We start from the raw sequence: 17,673 nt of genomic DNA, 5'->3' as shown, positions 1-17,673 counted from the left end.
AAGACTATGTCCTAAAACATGCTGCCTTTCTGCATGATGGTAATTTCAAAGAGATTTTTCAAAAATGATTTTCACCAGAATTTTCAACATCTAACCAAATATTTGGGCTTTGAGCAAAATAAAAAAAAAACATTTTCAAAATTGTTTTCATAACACCATATTTTGATGAGAAACATGCAGAAAAGATAAAATTCTGAAAAACAAATTCTAACATTTTCATCAAAATCTGATAAAAAATTGGGGTTTTGCTAAAATATTCCCAAAAAATGTATTTTCCAAATTGTTTTTCAAAACGCTTTTTAAATACCACGTGTTAACAAGGCATTAACAAGTACAAACTAAAATTCACGAAGAAGGCAGAGAACAGACCTTTTCTTTTCTTTAGTCCTGCAGAAACCTTTATTCCTTTCCTTTTGACAAAGAGAACAAGAGTTTAGGGATTTTGCATAACAGTAGTAGCACAGGAGTGGCTGAGGATACAAAAGATTTTTTCAGTGTAAAAAATAAATCTACTCTCACACCTGCTCTGTTCTCTGGTAGTGCAAACTTCAAATTAAATTTTAGGCACGTGTTGGAGACTAGTCGACCGTAGTTCCCGTACAAATAAGTGCTGAACAAAAGGACGACTTTTATACATTGATTCTTATGATGAATTCAGGGAGCAGCGTGACTTCCTGTGTAAAACCATTTCCCTGCGAGCGACAGACTGAACTAATATTTATTTGTTTAGCTTTTTTCCTTTAAGTGCAGTCGACAAGTGGTCGAGTTCTCTGTTATTACTATGTCAAATACAAACAACGATCGAAGCCTGTGGTCCCAAAAAAATAATCTGCTTCTTGTAAATATCTCAGAGAGCATTTTTGAGTGGCAACTTGACATCATCTACTGTAAAGAGATAATTTAGACTCTAGTTTTCTGAAGTGTGGATGTAAAATGTATACCTCCTGAAATGTACAAGTGCCCCCTGCTGGTCTTCGTCTAGAAACAGCGTGGCTGTTGCTGAGAACACAGCTGCAGGAACAGACCTCAGGGTAAACTGACCATAGATTCTAAATCAAAGGCTTGTTTGATAAAATAGCAGGTTTCTTACACTGGTGTAAACTTTTCTTATCAAGTCATATCAAGGTCTATAGGAAAATGTACGTAGACACAATACTAGCTTATTCACTTCATTAGTGAGTTCAACTGTGTTACTGGTGACCTGGGTGATTGAATTTTTGTTTTTTTGTTTTTTTTTTAGATTTAGCTTAGTTGCAAAAAAATGAATAAAGGGGGCAGCGGTACAGATATTACATCCACATAAAAAAACTGCTCTTTGAAAATATTAAAAAATAAAACTAGCTCAAAATAAGGTAAAAAGTAAAATATTTCCCACTTTTACATATCTTACAAATAAAAAATAAATACCAGCTCTGTTTGTTTCTTTTTTTAAATCTAGGCATTTTAACAGATCAAGAAAAATAAAAGCAACTGACAGTCCGTCAGTCGCTCTTCTCATTCACAAATACGGTGCAGCTTATGGTCAGTTATCAGGATGCCAGCACACCGCGTCGGATGATGTCAGAGTTGTAGCGACGGCTGAGGGATGTGTCTCCCCTCAGCTGGTGGGAGTGGTAGCGTTTGGAACATCGCTCCACCTCACCATCTGTAGGCCTGGGGTCAGAGGTGAAGCCATCACGGAGTCTGGTCCGCAGCTGGGAGGTGACGGGTGTGTTGATGAGAGGTCTAAGGAGCGGCTTCTGTAGCTCCTCCTCCCTCCCTCTCACTGTCAGTGGTCTCTCCATCCTCTTTGGGATCCTAAACTTTCCCCAGCCTCTGACGGTTCCTCCCAGCGTTCTGTCAGAAGCCTGGCTTTTCTTCATCCAAATGTTAGCTTTAGTGTCAGTGTTGCCTGATGACAGGCTGCCTTTGTTAAATTTACTGTTGGTGGTAAAGGCCAGGGAGGCGGGGTTTCTCCTGGTTACTCCTTCCTCAGTGAAGAAGTTGTTATGGTCCGAACTCCGGATGTCCACCAGTCTAATGGACACGGTTTTTTCCAGATGTTTACATCTGCTCCTGTTCCTGGTTTGGCTGCAGAAGCTCATCTCTTCATCCTCCTCCTCCACAACCCTTCTTTTCCTCCTCCGCTCCTCATGGTCCTGATTGTTATCACGTTTCACACTTTTCCTGCTTTCAGCTTTCACCTGAAAAACCACAGACTTGTGGAGTTTGGGGAAGCAAGTCTTGTCAGCGGACTCAAGACTTTGGACTCCAGCGTCGTCTGTGCATTCTTTGACACAGTAGTTTTTACTGTCCTTGTTCTCCAGTGGTTTGCTCAGATTCTCCTTCTTGTGAGAGGTGCGAGGAAAGTCACACAGACTTTTTTTATCCCTGCTCTTATTCTTTCTCTGCTTTATAGAAGCTGAGCTGCTTTTGGATCCAGACTGAGTCCAGGAGGAGCCAGAGTTTGAGTCCTGAGAAGAAAAACTGCCCGAAGACAAGAGACTCTCTGAGTCCTTAAGCAAAGGACTTCCTGAAAGACACAAACGCACTTAACTATTAATGTAGAGTAAATTACATGTATATGTAGAGTTAATTAAATGTTTAAATATCTATATATATATATCTATATATATATTCATATATATATATATATATATAAAAAGTAACTGACCTGTGAGCAGCCCCTGGTCCAGCAGCTCCTGGTCCAGCAGCTCCTGGTCCAGCAGCCTGACCTGGTGGTGGAAGATCTGCTCTTGGACTCTGCAGAGCGATCTCTTCATCTTCTCCCTGCGGGTCACCATGTAGGTCAGGTTACGGACCTGGGGAGCAGAAGAAATCCATTTTAAAATTGAACACAAAGTCACCATCAGTGTCTTTTTTCCATTCTTATCTCCATTGTGCCTCGATGTCCTCTCAGACTCACTCTCTCCAAGTCCTGCCGTAGATGCGTAAAGAGCTGCAGTCGTCGAAGCAGAACCTCATGCTCCCGCCGGGCCAGACTCTCCTCCTCGTCTTTTTTGGGTGTTAGCAGTGGTTGGTTGAAGTTGGCTTTACGTTTTAGCTTCCAATACTGGTATAGAAAGTCCACCATCTCCGGTGGCAGCTTCAAGTGAGCAGCCACCTCGTCCACCTCCACAAACTGGTAGAACTCCTCCTCCATCTCCTGCAGCTTTAGCTTTCGCAGGTTGACTCTTTTCTCCTGCTGACGACTGCTCAGGTCTTGTTGATCACTTCTGTCAGTGAGCTGAGCAGCTGCACGGGAAGATGCCGTTGAAAAGGAGGGAGCAGACCGACTATTATCTCCCCCTCCACTCACTCTGCCCCTCCTCCTGCACTTCTTATCTCTGATGCACTCCTTCTCCTCCTCTTCCTCTTCACCACCTGCCAAAGCTCCTTCCAGTCCTGAGTGCTGGGGACAGAAGGACTTGAACTTAACCTCGTCGTCCTCAGTCAGGATGGTGTTCATCTCCAGCTTGGCATGAAGACCACAGGTCACATGGAAGGCCGTTCGACAGTTTTTAGCAGAGCACTGGAACGAACACAGAAGTGTCAGTTACATCTAATGTAGGGGTCGGGAAATCAAGTAAGGTTTCTGGTACTGGTTTATCTGGTGCTCCTTACCTGTATACATGCTCCTGCCTTCTCTTTACACAGGCAGCAGATCAGAGCCCACCTGTTACTGGGGATGTGGGACACGTTTGTGATCGGTTCCATCTTCTCTGGATTTGCGATGCTTACCTGCACAGAAGACATTTATTGAGCCTGTGAGTGATTCTTTGAAAAGATTTTAATTAATGTTTCTAGACATGTGACTGAGGGTTCCACTCATTATTTTAAAGATTTACTCAACGAATGATTTGTCAAATCATTTGTCAACTGATTTGTTTGGATGGAAATTTTTCATCAAATATTTTTAAAAAAGTATTGTAGAACAGAAAAATAACAAGAATCATATTCACCTCTGGAATCCACAAGGCACAGCTGACATGGACCCACTTGGTTCCACTGCGGGTGGGTTTCATAGCTCCACCCTTCTTGGGACACAGCTGACATTTAGGCAGAATGCCCAGAGCACAAATTCTACACAACCAGCTGCCTGTAGGGACTTTCTGGATGCCGTAACAAGCCTGTAACAAACCATGTGCTTGAAATCTACAGCTGTCTATTTTGGCAATTCCTGTCTGTTAACTACCATTTGTCATTCTCTCAGTTATCCAACAGGTAAAGACTAATTTCATTTACACATCACCTCATCCAAACCTCAGCAAAAAAATATTCGAACTATCCCTTTAAAGTGAGTCTGCACATTGGTTCTGACCTGGTGAACACAGATGTTGCACTTGTCACAGAACACCATCTCATTGTTGTCCTCTCCGTCTGGTGACTGACACACATCACAGACCACATCCTCGTCGTACTCGATGCCTAGACCTTCCTCCGTCTCCATAGCATGAGTCATGTTCTCATAACAGCGGTGTTCAAACTCCTCCATCAGCTTCTCCATTGTCATCTCATCTAGCTGCACCATCGCTGAAAACAAATGTCAGAGAAAATATTATCAAACCTGTTTATCAGTCTGCAGAACTGCTTCCTGAATATCTGTTTATTAAAAGTTTCAATTTGTGTTTTGGTACGAACCCATCGATGTGAACTCCCGATTGATGATCTGCAGCCAGGCCACATCTTCTTTATCCAGGTCGTAACGACACATCCCTTCTGCTAAAGTCCGTATATCGACGTAGCCCAGCGCCTCGGCTCCAGACGTTCTGATCAACTTCTTTGGTCGGACAAACATGACTTCACTGCCTTTCTCTGCCAAAACCCTGCAGCAGAATGAGAAAGTGTTGAGGTTTGAAGGACATAGCTTAAGAAGAGATGATAACAGTCTTTAACAAAAAAGGATACACTGTAACCAAGTAGAAGTTTTAAAAATCTGAGGGGGTTTCTTTTGAAATGCAGCGTACAACAGACACTGGAATTTAATTAGTAGGAACCATTTCATTTTCAAATTAAAAAAGTGAACTCCTGTCACTGTGACACAGCTCACCACTGCACACACAACCAACTGTGACCTCAGTTTTTAACCCATCACCAAAGTGAATAGTGGCAGCTTTAAGTGCCCAGGGAGCAGTGCGTGGGGACAGTGCCATGCTCAGAACACCTCAGTGGTAACTTGGCAGCTGGTGGACTCGAACCTGAAACCCTCTGAACCCATGTCCACTTCCTTAACCACCCATGCACTACTGCCCAAATAAGGTGTTGTGCACGAACGAAATCTAAATGGTTCCCCTCCTGTGTTGTTACCTGGTGACAGGCTGTGGAATGGACTGGGGGCTAACAGGGACCTGGACTCCCTTCTCCCACTCCTGTCTCCATTGATCAGCTAGAATGTAATAATCCTCTGGGTTTAAAGAGTGTGAGTCGTGCACCTTCATTGCTGTGATCAGATCAGTTCTGAAAACCTAAAAGCAAGAGTAGGGGACATCAGGTGACGTTTGAAAAAATAAACTATAATGATGATTAGCCCTCAAAACAAGAATCTATTAGATACATTATAATGAATATTATTTTTCTAATAATATAATAATTTATATGCAAGCAAGAAACAAAACAATATTGTTTTAATGAAATAATGTCATTTATAAAAATGACTGTTTTAAAAGTTCAACAAATGCTTCAAAACTTTTTAATGTAAAAAAAAAAATTAATATTTTATTTGATATTATTTAAAAAATAAATTAGGGAGGAGAGGGGATTTAAATTAAACTTAAACTGCTGTTCTCATAATATAATAATACAATAAAGACAAAGGTCTTTTCTCATGTATAACTAAGGTTTTCCTTATGTTTACTCAGTGTTTACAAAAGCACTGAACAGGAAGCAGTCAGTCAGCTGACAAGGAAACAACCAATCAGTGGCTAGCTTTTTCCACACAGTTGTTTTGGTTCAAATGGATTGGCCAATGTTCAAAGGACCTGATGTTCACAGACTATTCAGGAGAAACTAAATGTCTAACAATTACTTTAATTACAGTAAAATACTTAATAATATGAAAAAAAAAAAATAGAATATATGTTCTCCATTTATCTTCACAATGAAACCCTTACCTCAGAGGGTTTCTGTCCCGTCCCCCTCCTTGGCTGTGATGAATGTTGGGACCAGGAGGTGGAGCTACCTGCGATTAAAAGATCAAAGTCAACACCAGCAGGACTTCATTAACATTCACTTTTCACTGTTTATTACCATATTATTCTAATTTGTTAAACCAATGTTTAAACATTTTTACATCTATATGAAACCAAATTTCAAACATCTAACAACATCTAAACAACTAAATTAAACATCTGTGAACGCCTTACCTCAATTCAAACTAAATGTGTGATGATAAAAATCTAACTTTTATTAATCCAACAAAAAGCAAACTTATTTACAGACTCTAACCCTAACATTTTCAGGGTAAAAACGCCGACAGTGACCAATCTAACTAACATCAATTCAGATTCTTAGACTTTCACAACTACATTGGAGGAAGATGACCTACATTTAGAGTGGAGTGGATGATTCAGCAGCAGGAAATATACATTATACTTACTTCCATTGTCAGACTCATCACTGGTGCTGGGATGCCTGCTCCTCTTCATTGTTGCCAGTCTTATGTGCACCAAGGTAGGAACTCTTTAAAATGAGATGAAGAAATTTTAAGGACTGATACTAAAGCTTTCTGATCCAAGTCGAAAAGTTTGAATTAAGCTGACAAATGCGACATATGTTCAATTATGAAAAATGACTGTATTTTATTATATTTATATTGATGTAGTAATAAATAACCCATAAATAACATCGCGTATGCATAATTAATTAATCAGAAACACCTCGTGTCGATAAACAGTAAAAATCAGAATGTATCAAAATGTTCTATTTGATTAACGTAGAATAAAATACATTACAACAAATATTAAGTTTTTTGTATACAAGATAAAAAATGGTGGTAGATAAGGACCTTTGTTGCTTTATGTTATAATGTATATTATAACATTAATGGCTTTATGTTATAATGTATATTATAACAATTTAAACACAACCAAACACTGACAGAGTTACACATGTTTCTATGTTTATCTGACAGCAACGCAGCCCTCGGGGGACGTTCGTATACTCTTACAAACACGCACACACTGAGAGCGAGGGGGGGAAGAGTGCGTAAGAGACCAAGAGAGATGACAACAGAAGTTACCACATGCTGCACACAAACAGAAAACTCCACTTCTTCTCAGCTGTTAGCGCCTAAAAACCACAGAGGACGCTTCTAAACACACCAGCGATATCAACCTTAGACCAACAGTCAGGGTACGCAGTGGCTAACAGCAAGCTAGCAGTTGCGGTTTGAATTTGCGACGTCCGTTATTCAAAAAAACGCATTTGTGTAAAGCTAAACTAGCGGCTAACTGTAGTCAGTAGCAATTTAACATATAGTAAATTCACCCTTATTTTTCAAAAATAAACATACGTGAGGTGGATATATTATATTTACAGTGAGAGTTCAGGCAACGTATATAACATCAGAATCCTGCAAAATTCCAGTTTAAACTACACTGGCAATCGCTAATCAACTACTTCTGTTATGCAACATGCGGGCCCACCCACTCCTTGCGCCCTCGGGCAAAATATGAATCATTGAAATTGAAATAAAACTGCAGAATAACTTATTAGCAACTGCATTTAAATCCGTTTAACTTTATCAAGTTGCCGTGGTTATAGTTTTAATACGTACCATGTACGTATAGCTGACGTTGTTGGTTAGCATGAGCGGCTAAGACCAATCGTATCTGAAATCCGACCTTTTTTGCGCCTGTGCGGCAGGATAACGACTTGCTTTTTCCGGCACTGGCTATGCTGTGTTCACGTACCCAGAATAAACTCGGATTTTCAAAAGGTAATGCAAAGCTTATTTTCTTCCGTATATAATATAATAACGGTTTGAAATAAAAAAAAATTGCACCCAATAACAAATTTAAAATGCATCTTGACTTGTTTTCTTTCTTCAGTGGCTAATTTATATCACTCTTCCTAAACTTTTTCTATAAGGTCTAAAGACTTTCCAACATCAAATATGTAGACAATGTTATCTTCAGGAAAAAACATCGTCTGGTTACGAATTTAAATGTTCAAATACAACGGTGTATAAATTCCTGGAAGTTTTTCCCATAATAATCGTAAACGTCCCACAATTGCTCATGCGCAGAACATCTCAAGTGGCGCTCGAAAAGCGACAGAAGCTGGATGCTAAAAGCAACGTTTAAACGTCAAGTCGATTCTGATGTCATGCTCTATATATTTAAATCCAGATAACATAAACTCTTTGTTTAAGGTTGAGTTTAATCTTTAGATTAAAACATTACTACCAGTGATCAATTTGAGCTACATGCATTTATGAACGGGTTAATAGCACTGATTATTTTGTTTTGCTGGTGTAGCGAAGCCTTCGTCAACAGCGCAGAGCCACTGGCTCGGCTGCTCAATATTTGGCGCCATTTTGAAATGACGATGTTGCGTTTCCGCGCACGCTCGTTTAAATACAACAACACAGACATACACACGAATATAGAGTGAAGTAAAGATGACAGTACATACGGAAAAGGTCTGGATGAACAAAGCTGTTGTCTGACTGTTAGAGGATGCGCACTTCTCTCCCACAGTTCCGCTTGACCTGCAGTGCATTCCACAAACAAACAGAGAGGAGGGGCTGGGGGTGACCCATACCCGGGTTGCAGTATCACAAGAGGCCGCCTGAGGCCAGTGTTTTTGTGTTCAAACCATGAACCAAAACGTTATACAAAAGTAAGCTTCAGAGGGTTATAAAATGCAATAAATAAATGTAAATAAGAAAGTGTGGTGTGTAAAATAAAAACGTTAACAAACATCAAATCATTACAAAGATAGTAATGAAATTATTGAAATGAGTATACAAAGGCTGTTGAGTGCCTGAGAAGCAAGCGAGAAGGGGAATGTCAAGTTGGCTAGGAGCAACACCAAGGTACTGAAAGAAACTTGCCTTGAGTTAGTTTTGTTTGAACGTCTGAGTTATTGAAAGATTCAGCATTTATTTGTATTTTATCCTCACTTGTTTTGCATCAGGTATTTTTTTGTCACTGTGCACCTTGGGACGAGGTGCAATAAAACCCCTCTACGTGACTACACCATCATTTTTGTTCTAATTTACCTGTGAAGAAAATGACCCTGTTACAGGCTTAATACAAATAAGACAAATACTACCATTTGTCTCAATTAACCATCAATTCGTTTTGCTTAACTGTTCCTGGATACAATTCAGCAAGCTTTTATTTTTGGCTATCTTTTCAGGTCAAATTTCTTTTCTTTTTTTTTGGTCAATATGCAAAGATCTTTAAGGGAACTGTATTCTTTTTACATTTTTATGAACTTTTGTCAATCTTTTGATGTCTTGTCATCTTTGAGCTATTTTGCTATACTTATTAGTTTATGTGTTGATGGACTTTATTTCAGTACCTGTGATCTTTACTGTTTTATCTTTCAGCAACAGTCAACCAAGTTGAAGCAATGTCACGATATATAAATGCTCAGAAGTCTGTATTTATGAATCAAATCAGTTTATTCCATTTGAACAAACCCCTTCTGTCACACAGACCCACACATACACACACACACACTTTCTCACACAGCCTGACATTTAAATACATGACGTGGTGGGAATTCCAGCATAGCTCACGTTGTTGTTGCACATGCCTTTAATAAAAGGATAGCTATATTTACAGGAAAAGCAATGGCTTGAAAAAAACAAAACAAAACAAAACAAAAAAACAACATAAGCTCCCGGTCTGGCCCTGCAGCACTTAGCAACTCTCCTATCTTTTTTTTAAATTGTTTTATTACTTTTACATTTTTTTAAATTTAACCAGAAGGTTCAGAAAACAAGAAAGAAACAAAAACCTAAACCTTGGCGGGTTTGGCCGATACGACATAGCACTGAACACGTATATGGAGTTCATCATCTACAGAAGTATGGCAGTAACACTGAAGGATTTAGAACAACTATTTACAAAGAGCAGGAGCAGAAAAATCACACTCTGTGTGAGGACCAATGATCCATTGACCTTGTAAATGAAACGGACAGAGCCGACAATGATCTCAACACTTGAGAAGTGTTGAGACACAGTTTTAAACCAAAGTCAGTCAAGAATCTCACACATTTTTCAGGATGCCCATTTCTCTTAAAAGGTCAACGGAATCAACAAAGGACTGTCACTTTTACCAAATAGATCACAAAAGGTCACACAAACACCAGCTGTTATGTTTTGTTTTTACCTCAAATGACCAAAGTAGTGAAACTCCCCGGTTCTGTATTACTCGAAAATATGCTGCTCCTCAGACACTTCTGTCTGCTCATTTTACTTTTATCCTGACAACAACAACACGGTAGCGTCACTGAATATTTACTGTCAGACGAAGAGAGGAGCTAGGTTTAAGCGGTGTGTACAGTGCCCTCTGCTGGATAGTTCTGATAACTCTCGGCCAAATGATGTGCAAAGGTTTTTTGACAAAAAGCCACACATAAGAACACATAAAGAGCTGCTATCACAAAAAGCCTCTGATCAATCATGTGACAGATTTAGCGCCCCACTCATCTACCTTTCTTTAACTGACATTATTGATGTGGACACTGCCTCCACAACAAGGAACATCGTGCTGTATTCATGTAATCTGAGCTCTAACGGTATAGCCCGTCTTCAGTGTTAAGACCTGATACAGTCAAGGACGGAGGAGCATTGAGATGCAGCGCGTGATGGGTTCATGGCAGAAGATAACCACTACGTAACCTTTTTGTGACACAAGCTAGTTGGAGCTAAACACACAAGTCCTTACACTCCAAAAGACAAACTTTTGTTCACACCTGATTCTATCACAATGTCAACAACCAGAAGATTTGGTGAATAACACAAAAAATTAACTGCAGAAACGGACGGTGGATACCATTGGTGATAATGTGGCACCTGCCCCTGCAGGCCACTGTCAGTTATGCATCTAAAACTATATGTATGGCAAATCTAATGTAAAGGTTTGTCTTTTAGCAACACTTTATAAAAGTGTCATTTTTCAGAATGGTTGAAAGGATATATGGAAGTGAGTTTGTGACGCGACCTCCAGTGGCCAACAATGATACTACACCAAAACTACTTATTCCAGGTGACAATTACTATCATTTAGCTACAGAAATGTAAATAAAACTGGTCCAATATATCTGTAAAGGTTTACCTCAATGGTAAGAGCACCTCCTGCTGGATCCCAAGGTCACTACTTCAGATAGTCAGAGGCAAATATGATCATAACATTAATTTATTTGGCTAAAAAGTGACAGCCCGCCCCCCCAACATAAACATTAACATCTCCTCTAAGCCTACAGGGAAAACCGAGCGACACCTCTGCCCCTTTTCGATTTATTTTCCGTCACACTCATCATGACTGGACACGACAAACGAAATAAGGCACGATTAATACTTGGACCATTTCTCAGGGGAATCTACAGACTTGCAGCTAGCATCTGAGGCATGTAAACAATTGAGTCGATTGATTTCTTTTTAGGACTTTCATGACCTTCCCTTTGTTTCCCCATCAATCTGTGTGATGTGATTGAAAAAACAAGTTTGTGTGGCAGGATCTTTGTCCCCCTGCCCCTTCCAATCCTGCTCAAAAAACAACAAAAACAACCCCCTCCCAGCATCTCTCCCTATATGCTATTCAATTAAATCACATGGTGACAAACAAAGAAAACTAGTAGTGCATACACTACAAAAACACAACAGGAAAATGCAACACCTGCCTGTTACCTTTGGTAAGACCGCAACATTGCTGCCCTCTCTGCTTTAAACACAACACACAAATGACTGAGTGACCGACTGAATGATAGATAGATAGATACGCTGTCTGAAGCTGAAGCGGCTCCTGATGTGAAGTGACTAAGCCACAGATAAAGAGAGAAATCTGGCCTGAGACCAGCCTGTTTCTGACTAAATTCTGCCAGCAGCTTTTAAACCTCTGCCTCCCTGAAAATATATTTCTGGTTCCGCTTAGGTTGGTTTCCTGTGGTGAGCTCACTGCCCCGTCCCTGACATCTGTTTGCTGCCTCTTTGAAGGGTTTTATTTGCTGTTTGTCAGTTGATAATGAGGGAGGATTTTGAGGATCTCGTCTTTTTCTGTTTGACCACCGCCCAAAGTTCTGGACAGATTCAGGAGCGGTTTGATGGGGGGCTGTTGATAGCAGGTACAGGATGGGGCAGCTCTGGGGGATAGGGGCGTCCTGTCGCAGCTGTTTCAGGGGCTCTTGGCTTTGGTTGAGTCAATGGAACCGCTCAGTCATGTTTCAGGTGGTCCTTTATGTCCTCCTCATCAGTGTATTCTGATGGCTCGTCTCCAGGCTTCAGCAACCGGCCAACATAATCGTATTTTTCTAAGAAAAAAAAAAGAAGAAAAAAAAAAACTATCAACCACCAACGGTCAACTATGAGTAGTGACAAACCAGTGAACATTTACAGGATGATAACGATGATATCGATGATATCGAATGATAACTAATGACAAAGGTGAGGAATTGCATTGATGCCTTTGACTCAGTAGTTGTCACAATTGTGCAGCCTACATACATAGGTACTGCAGTATTGTATCTGTAGTTCAAACAGCCAGTTTTCAACAACTGACTTTTCAAAAATCTGTTTTAAGTTGATGACGAACAGGGGGTCACAAATAATAATCTGCCTTGCACGCTATCTGCTGGATCACAAGGTAACTTTCTCACACAGTCAACGGTAAAAGCAGAGGGTCTTTAACATTTTAAGCCAAAGACACAAACACATTACAACATGCACAGATTTTCAGAAAAGCTGCAACAAAATCAGACAATTTTAATCCCAACAAAAAAAAGATGTCCTGAAAGAGAGTATCAGTCCAGATATACATATATTATCCAGAGTTGCTGTTTTTTAACTTGAATTGAAACTTGGTAAATCAGGATATATCACGTAGTTGTTGAAGTATGGAAAGGAAGAAGCCAATTACGAGGTTTTTGCAGAGCTACAGAACAGACAGTGGATTTTACAGCACTGTTACATAAGGATAGGTCAAACCACACCCAGGTCAGACACACAGACAGGTCACATTTTAATGTGATGACACAAACATACCGCACACACCCCACCGCTAGTGTGTAACTAAAGAAGAGACACCTTTAAAATCAGACTTTTTGTTCAGCTCTCAGTTGCTGTTGCTCTGTTCAATTTCACAAATATTAATAATAACAAACTTAATATTTCTCCTGAATAAGCAGATCAGTGTCAAGTGAGCTCGCTGTGAGAACTTTGTCTTCTTTTATCATTCAATGAGTCACATTCAAAGCTGGCCAACACACTGTTCACATGGTCGTTATTTCAGTCTGCAGCAACCAGACGTTACTCCGAGCCACTTCACACCAAATATAGACTCAACATGAAAGAGCAGGCTCAGATCTGAATGTGAACACTGGGTTTAAAACACATTTACACTCACACCACACCAAATAATCTCTGAATGAAGAGCAGCATGATGCAGCAGAAAATCAGTGAAGGGCGCTTTACTGCTGCGGCCCTTTGACTGCACATGTGGCAGGCAGCAGGAGTACAAAACTATTTTTAGCTCGGACATTTTCACATATTTGAAATGACTGAAAACCAAGAGAAAAAAATCAAGTTTGTTCGATGTTAGTGTTGCTGACCTTTCCATGCCATGGTTGAAAGGCCAGGTCTACTTAAACCTAATCTAAGCTAAATAGGTAGATTAGGTAAAATTCATCATCCAGTAGGGGCTTTTTAAATTTGCTTTTCCACTTTCCCCTCTTTGTTGCAGATGTTAAGAGAGATGCAGGTTAGTGTGTGTTTTTGATGTCTGATATAGAATAATGACTTGACAGTATGTCTAAGCAAATGAGCTAAGGCCTGTTCAGACCATTCGAAAAAAGAATGACAGCGCCCAGTAGTTGTATTTTGAGAACAGGAGATGATAACGGTATTTCTAATTCCCACAATCTGTAGTAGAAATAAGTCAGCCTACCCATGAACTGCATCTCCCACTCCCTGACACTCTCCATCTGCACAGCAGTGAGGTCCGAAAGGTCGTCATACTCGTCCCTCAAGGCATCTTTCTCCAGGCAGAAAGTGGCCAGGCCTCTTGATGCGTCTCGTCCTGCAAAAATGCCATAAGGACCATCTGGAGAAAAAAAGAAAAAAAAAAACAAAAAAGATGGAATATGAGGACTTCAACCACTGTGGGGTACTCTGACCTAAGTAACAGGTTAATTTTTATTTACTAAGATGAACCTGCATCATGTGACCGAAGCTCCTGCTACACATAAAGAAAATCAGAGACAAGCCAATGATAAAACCTTTACTTAACACAATTCAAAGGTGGGATTAATAGGATTGTCCTGTGGAAACTGAATGAGTCGGTGACAGTAAAATGTCTAAATTAAGACCTTTTTCTTTCAGAATGTCATTTCAAATTATTGGAAATGGAGATGTAGTTATAAATATTTCAAATATGTGGTCCAGGTGTTTAGGTGGAAAAGGTTGCATCATATGTTCAAACGTAAACTACAGCAGTTGAACAGCAATGGGACTAAGGATTGTAGGAACCCATAATTAAAGTGACATTGATCACAAATATATGTAGTAACATCAAGGTTCCTGTCCTGAAGAATTTTAATTCCATCATCCTCCCAATGACAATCTGATACTTATAAGGTGTCAGCGAGTAATTGTGCAACACAGGAGAGAAACCCAGGCAGCAGCAACAGTAAAAAGTCCATGAAGTTAAAAGAGTCTTTTTTATCAGCTCACAGATAAGATGTGCTCTCAATGTACACAACAAGTAGGTTATAACAAACGAAAGAGCTGAACACATCAACCATACTGCAATGAGAAAAATGGAGTGGAAATGTTTCTTTTTGTGTGCTGATTTTCACTCATGCTTTTAATCACTACAAACTAAAACATGAGTCAGACTTTAGCCATAATGTGTGATAAGCCTTGGAGTGTCAGCTGGAAATGACAACTGCAGCTGCACAAACATCTCACCTGCAGCACAGACATCTAATCACCAGCACAGGTCTGCTGCACAAACGTCTGTGACTTACTTCTTCAAATGTATTTTTTCAAGAACTCCAATTTTGTTACCTATGTTAAAAAAAATGCAACACTTTCCAAGGTTCATGAGACAAAAATATGTTGAAACGAATGCACTTTTTTATTAAAGCTGAGGAGGAGAAATAATTTATTGTTGATGTCCAAAGTGTCACTAAAACACTGGACTTTAAAGGACCAATAAAGACTGGCTGCTGCAGCTCTAACTCTGTCTCACTCCAAGCACTGAACTGACCTCAGTGTGGAAAAGCAGACATGACACACACGACCAACTGGGAATGTTAGCTACAATAATTATAGTTTATCTGAGAGTCAGAGTGTGATTCGTGTCAGAGAACAAGTGAAACAGAAAGCTAGCTAAGCATTTCAATGACATACAAAACATACTGAAGAAGAAAGAGCTGCACACAAGTTCAAAACATGGCTGTTCACTTTCTACAGCTGGTATTCCAACCAGCAGAAAATTGCAGTTCAGCTCATGTTGTTTATAACAGTGAACGCTGAAACTGGAATGAGGTTTTCGCTGCAGGGTGTGTAGAGTGGGGAAAAATACCTACCTTGCCTACAGTGAAACAACACAAGGTTAGTTTCACTGGTGTCTGAAAATCTTCTATTATTTTCACAAAAACTTTTTGTCTTTCATTTGGTTTTTGTTTCGTTGTGCTGAAAACATATATATAGTGTGGATGTTTAAAAGTAGCTATAAAGGGATTATGATTCCATTATAAATGTTAACAACCAACAATTAAATGTCAGACAAAGGTTAAGCATAACCAAAAACGTAGATATAATAATTCTACAAAAATATTTTGATATATAATGGAGAGTGTCATCACTGGGCGGTCTGAGAATGAGGTGTAAAATAAAAGACAAAAATAGACATATATGCCAGTGAGGCAGTTAAAACAAGAATAAGTTAAAAATATTAATAACAAGACAAAATTAAACTAAATTACACCCAGTCTGCTAAAAAAGACAATACTGTTAAAAAACAGGCAATGTCAGAAATACGGTGGAAAGCAAAACAAAATTGTTTGACTTCACGTCAACAGGCTAAACAGCTAAAATGCTAACTGCTTCAAACATTCAACACAGAATCCACGTCAAACACACGTTTTGTCTAACAAGGACAATACGTTTATCGACATTAATTACGAATTCACTAAAATAGTCACACAATGAGTCGATGAGCCGTGTTGTTTATCTGACAGTTAGCATCTCATTCATAAACACAAAGCCCAACAGCTCAGCTAAGCTAACACAGCGGTTTGCGCCCAAATATTTGGCCCGGGACAAAAGTGGCGAATCCCGGATGATTGCGGTGGAACTGTCTCGGTTGTCAATTTCCGTTAAACACCTACTGCCCACTCACCTTTTCCGTAAAAGTTCTTCCCACTGGTTACGTCGAACACTTTCATGTTTACGGCCATCAGGATGCGCGGGTTCTGGAGCCCGTCGAACTCCCGCAACTGCTCCAGGGTAAAGTCCCGTCTCCGCATCTTGGGAAGCGCCGAGGCCGCGTCGCCTTGGGCCGCGTAAGAAACGAGTTTCCTACCCCACCGCCGGTACAGCACCACGCACACCACCAGCGCCACTACCACGATACTGATATTTAGCAACATGGCGCCTAGGCCGAACCCGTTCGACCCCGCTGCCGTTGCCTCCTGGCCGCCGATATTGCTGCTGTCAACTGCTCCGCTCCAACTGTCTCCATCGTCCGCCATACTGCAAGGATTACCCGCCCCTGAACTGTGCTGCCTTCACTGACCGCAGGAAAACGTGCACTTACAGTTGAGGTCAGACACTTGGGCACACACTGTGTGCCATAGCTTCACTGGCAAACCACGTGGGTTTTCAACAACAAATATGATGTTAAGTATTATTGCAGAGTCACTAAAAGTTATTTATGGGTTTTATGTTATATAAAATATAAAATTACAGTATATACCAACTATAGGAATGGTGAATATTGTTTCTTCGGTACTTTCTTTTGATGAGTCAAAGCTTTTAAATTATACCGTGTCACTTGAAAGGATCAAAGTGTAAACAGGAAATGTAGGATGTAAACGTAACAGCGGTGGGACCGAACTAACTCACTGGTCTGCAGTCTATTGTACTGGGACGATCCCTTTCATTGTAGTGATTTTTACGTACTACACTTGAAGGCAACATCAACCCCGCCCACCTTTGCTTTGCGTTTTTGTGTTTTTTGTCTGCCTGCACAACCCGTAGTTTAAAAAGCTACTTTGTACTGTTTTGTACACGTAAACATTAACTACCCATGCCGATGTAGATATTTACTAAATAGTAACATTATGCAGTTTTATCTTTATTAACAAAGATGTCAGACATGACATGTACGTTTTCATTACATTTTTTCTTAGCAGATCCATATTTGGGCCAAATCCTTATTTATTGCATGTTATCTCATCTCTTGTTTCCGCCCTAATTTCACTGGAATTTAACTTTAATTTACTTGCAGATCTGGTTT

The 17,673-nt window shown here is 40.0% G+C and overlaps 2 protein-coding genes across 3 annotated transcripts; both read right to left on the bottom strand.

Moving 5' to 3' along the window:
- Positions 1-370: 370 nt before the first annotated feature.
- On the bottom strand, positions 371-8,763 carry jade1 (jade family PHD finger 1). 2 transcript variants are annotated; one of them, XM_017038255.2, is made up of 11 exons: positions 8,614-8,763; positions 6,575-6,657; positions 6,090-6,157; positions 5,287-5,444; positions 4,621-4,805; positions 4,301-4,512; positions 3,942-4,109; positions 3,604-3,720; positions 2,906-3,511; positions 2,654-2,801; positions 371-2,512 (listed from the first exon to the last, which is right to left on the bottom strand). In XM_017038255.2, exons 2-11 carry the CDS (start codon positions 6,621-6,623, stop codon positions 1,530-1,532), a joined length of 2,694 nt encoding a protein of 897 aa, XP_016893744.1. In that variant the 5' UTR covers positions 6,624-6,657; positions 8,614-8,763; the 3' UTR covers positions 371-1,529. The 2 variants fall into 2 exon arrangements, with proteins under 2 accessions (XP_016893744.1, XP_016893743.1); XM_017038254.2 differs by lacking the exon at positions 8,614-8,763 and adding an exon at positions 7,754-8,033.
- An 828-nt stretch (positions 8,764-9,591) lies between these two features.
- On the bottom strand, positions 9,592-17,094 carry pgrmc2 (progesterone receptor membrane component 2). Its single transcript, XM_008316076.3, has 3 exons — positions 16,555-17,094; positions 14,095-14,250; positions 9,592-12,463 (listed from the first exon to the last, which is right to left on the bottom strand). Exons 1-3 carry the CDS (start codon positions 16,904-16,906, stop codon positions 12,366-12,368), a joined length of 606 nt encoding a protein of 201 aa, XP_008314298.1. The 5' UTR covers positions 16,907-17,094; the 3' UTR covers positions 9,592-12,365.
- Positions 17,095-17,673: the final 579 nt, after the last annotated feature.

The sequence above is a fragment of the Cynoglossus semilaevis genome, chromosome 1, assembly GCF_000523025.1.
Source record: "Cynoglossus semilaevis isolate Cse_v1.0 chromosome 1, Cse_v1.0, whole genome shotgun sequence".
Classification (NCBI taxonomy): Eukaryota; Metazoa; Chordata; class Actinopteri; order Pleuronectiformes; family Cynoglossidae; genus Cynoglossus; species Cynoglossus semilaevis.
The sequence above is the reverse complement of the archived record's forward strand: the minus strand, read 5'-3'. Positions and strand labels throughout refer to the sequence as shown.

What these genes read in the sequence shown, in the direction of transcription:
- jade1 (XM_017038255.2), bottom strand. Translation starts at nt 6,623, where the DNA reads ATGAAGAGGAGCAGGCATCCCAGCACCAGTGATGAGTCTGACAATGGA. An exon ending in GCAACATCTGTGTTCACCAG is followed by an intron (nt 4,110 to 4,300) that starts GTCAGAACCAAT and finishes GGTTTGTTACAG; the next exon opens with GCTTGTTACGGCATCCAGAA. An exon ending in GTGCCTTGTGGATTCCAGAG is followed by an intron (nt 3,721 to 3,941) that starts GTGAATATGATT and finishes TCTTCTGTGCAG; the next exon opens with GTAAGCATCGCAAATCCAGA.
- pgrmc2 (XM_008316076.3), bottom strand. Translation starts at nt 16,906, where the DNA reads ATGGCGGACGATGGAGACAGTTGGAGCGGAGCAGTTGACAGCAGCAAT. An exon ending in GAAGAACTTTTACGGAAAAG is followed by an intron (nt 14,251 to 16,554) that starts GTGAGTGGGCAG and finishes TTTTTTCTCCAG; the next exon opens with ATGGTCCTTATGGCATTTTT. An exon ending in GTGGGAGATGCAGTTCATGG is followed by an intron (nt 12,464 to 14,094) that starts GTAGGCTGACTT and finishes TTTTTTTCTTAG; the next exon opens with AAAAATACGATTATGTTGGC.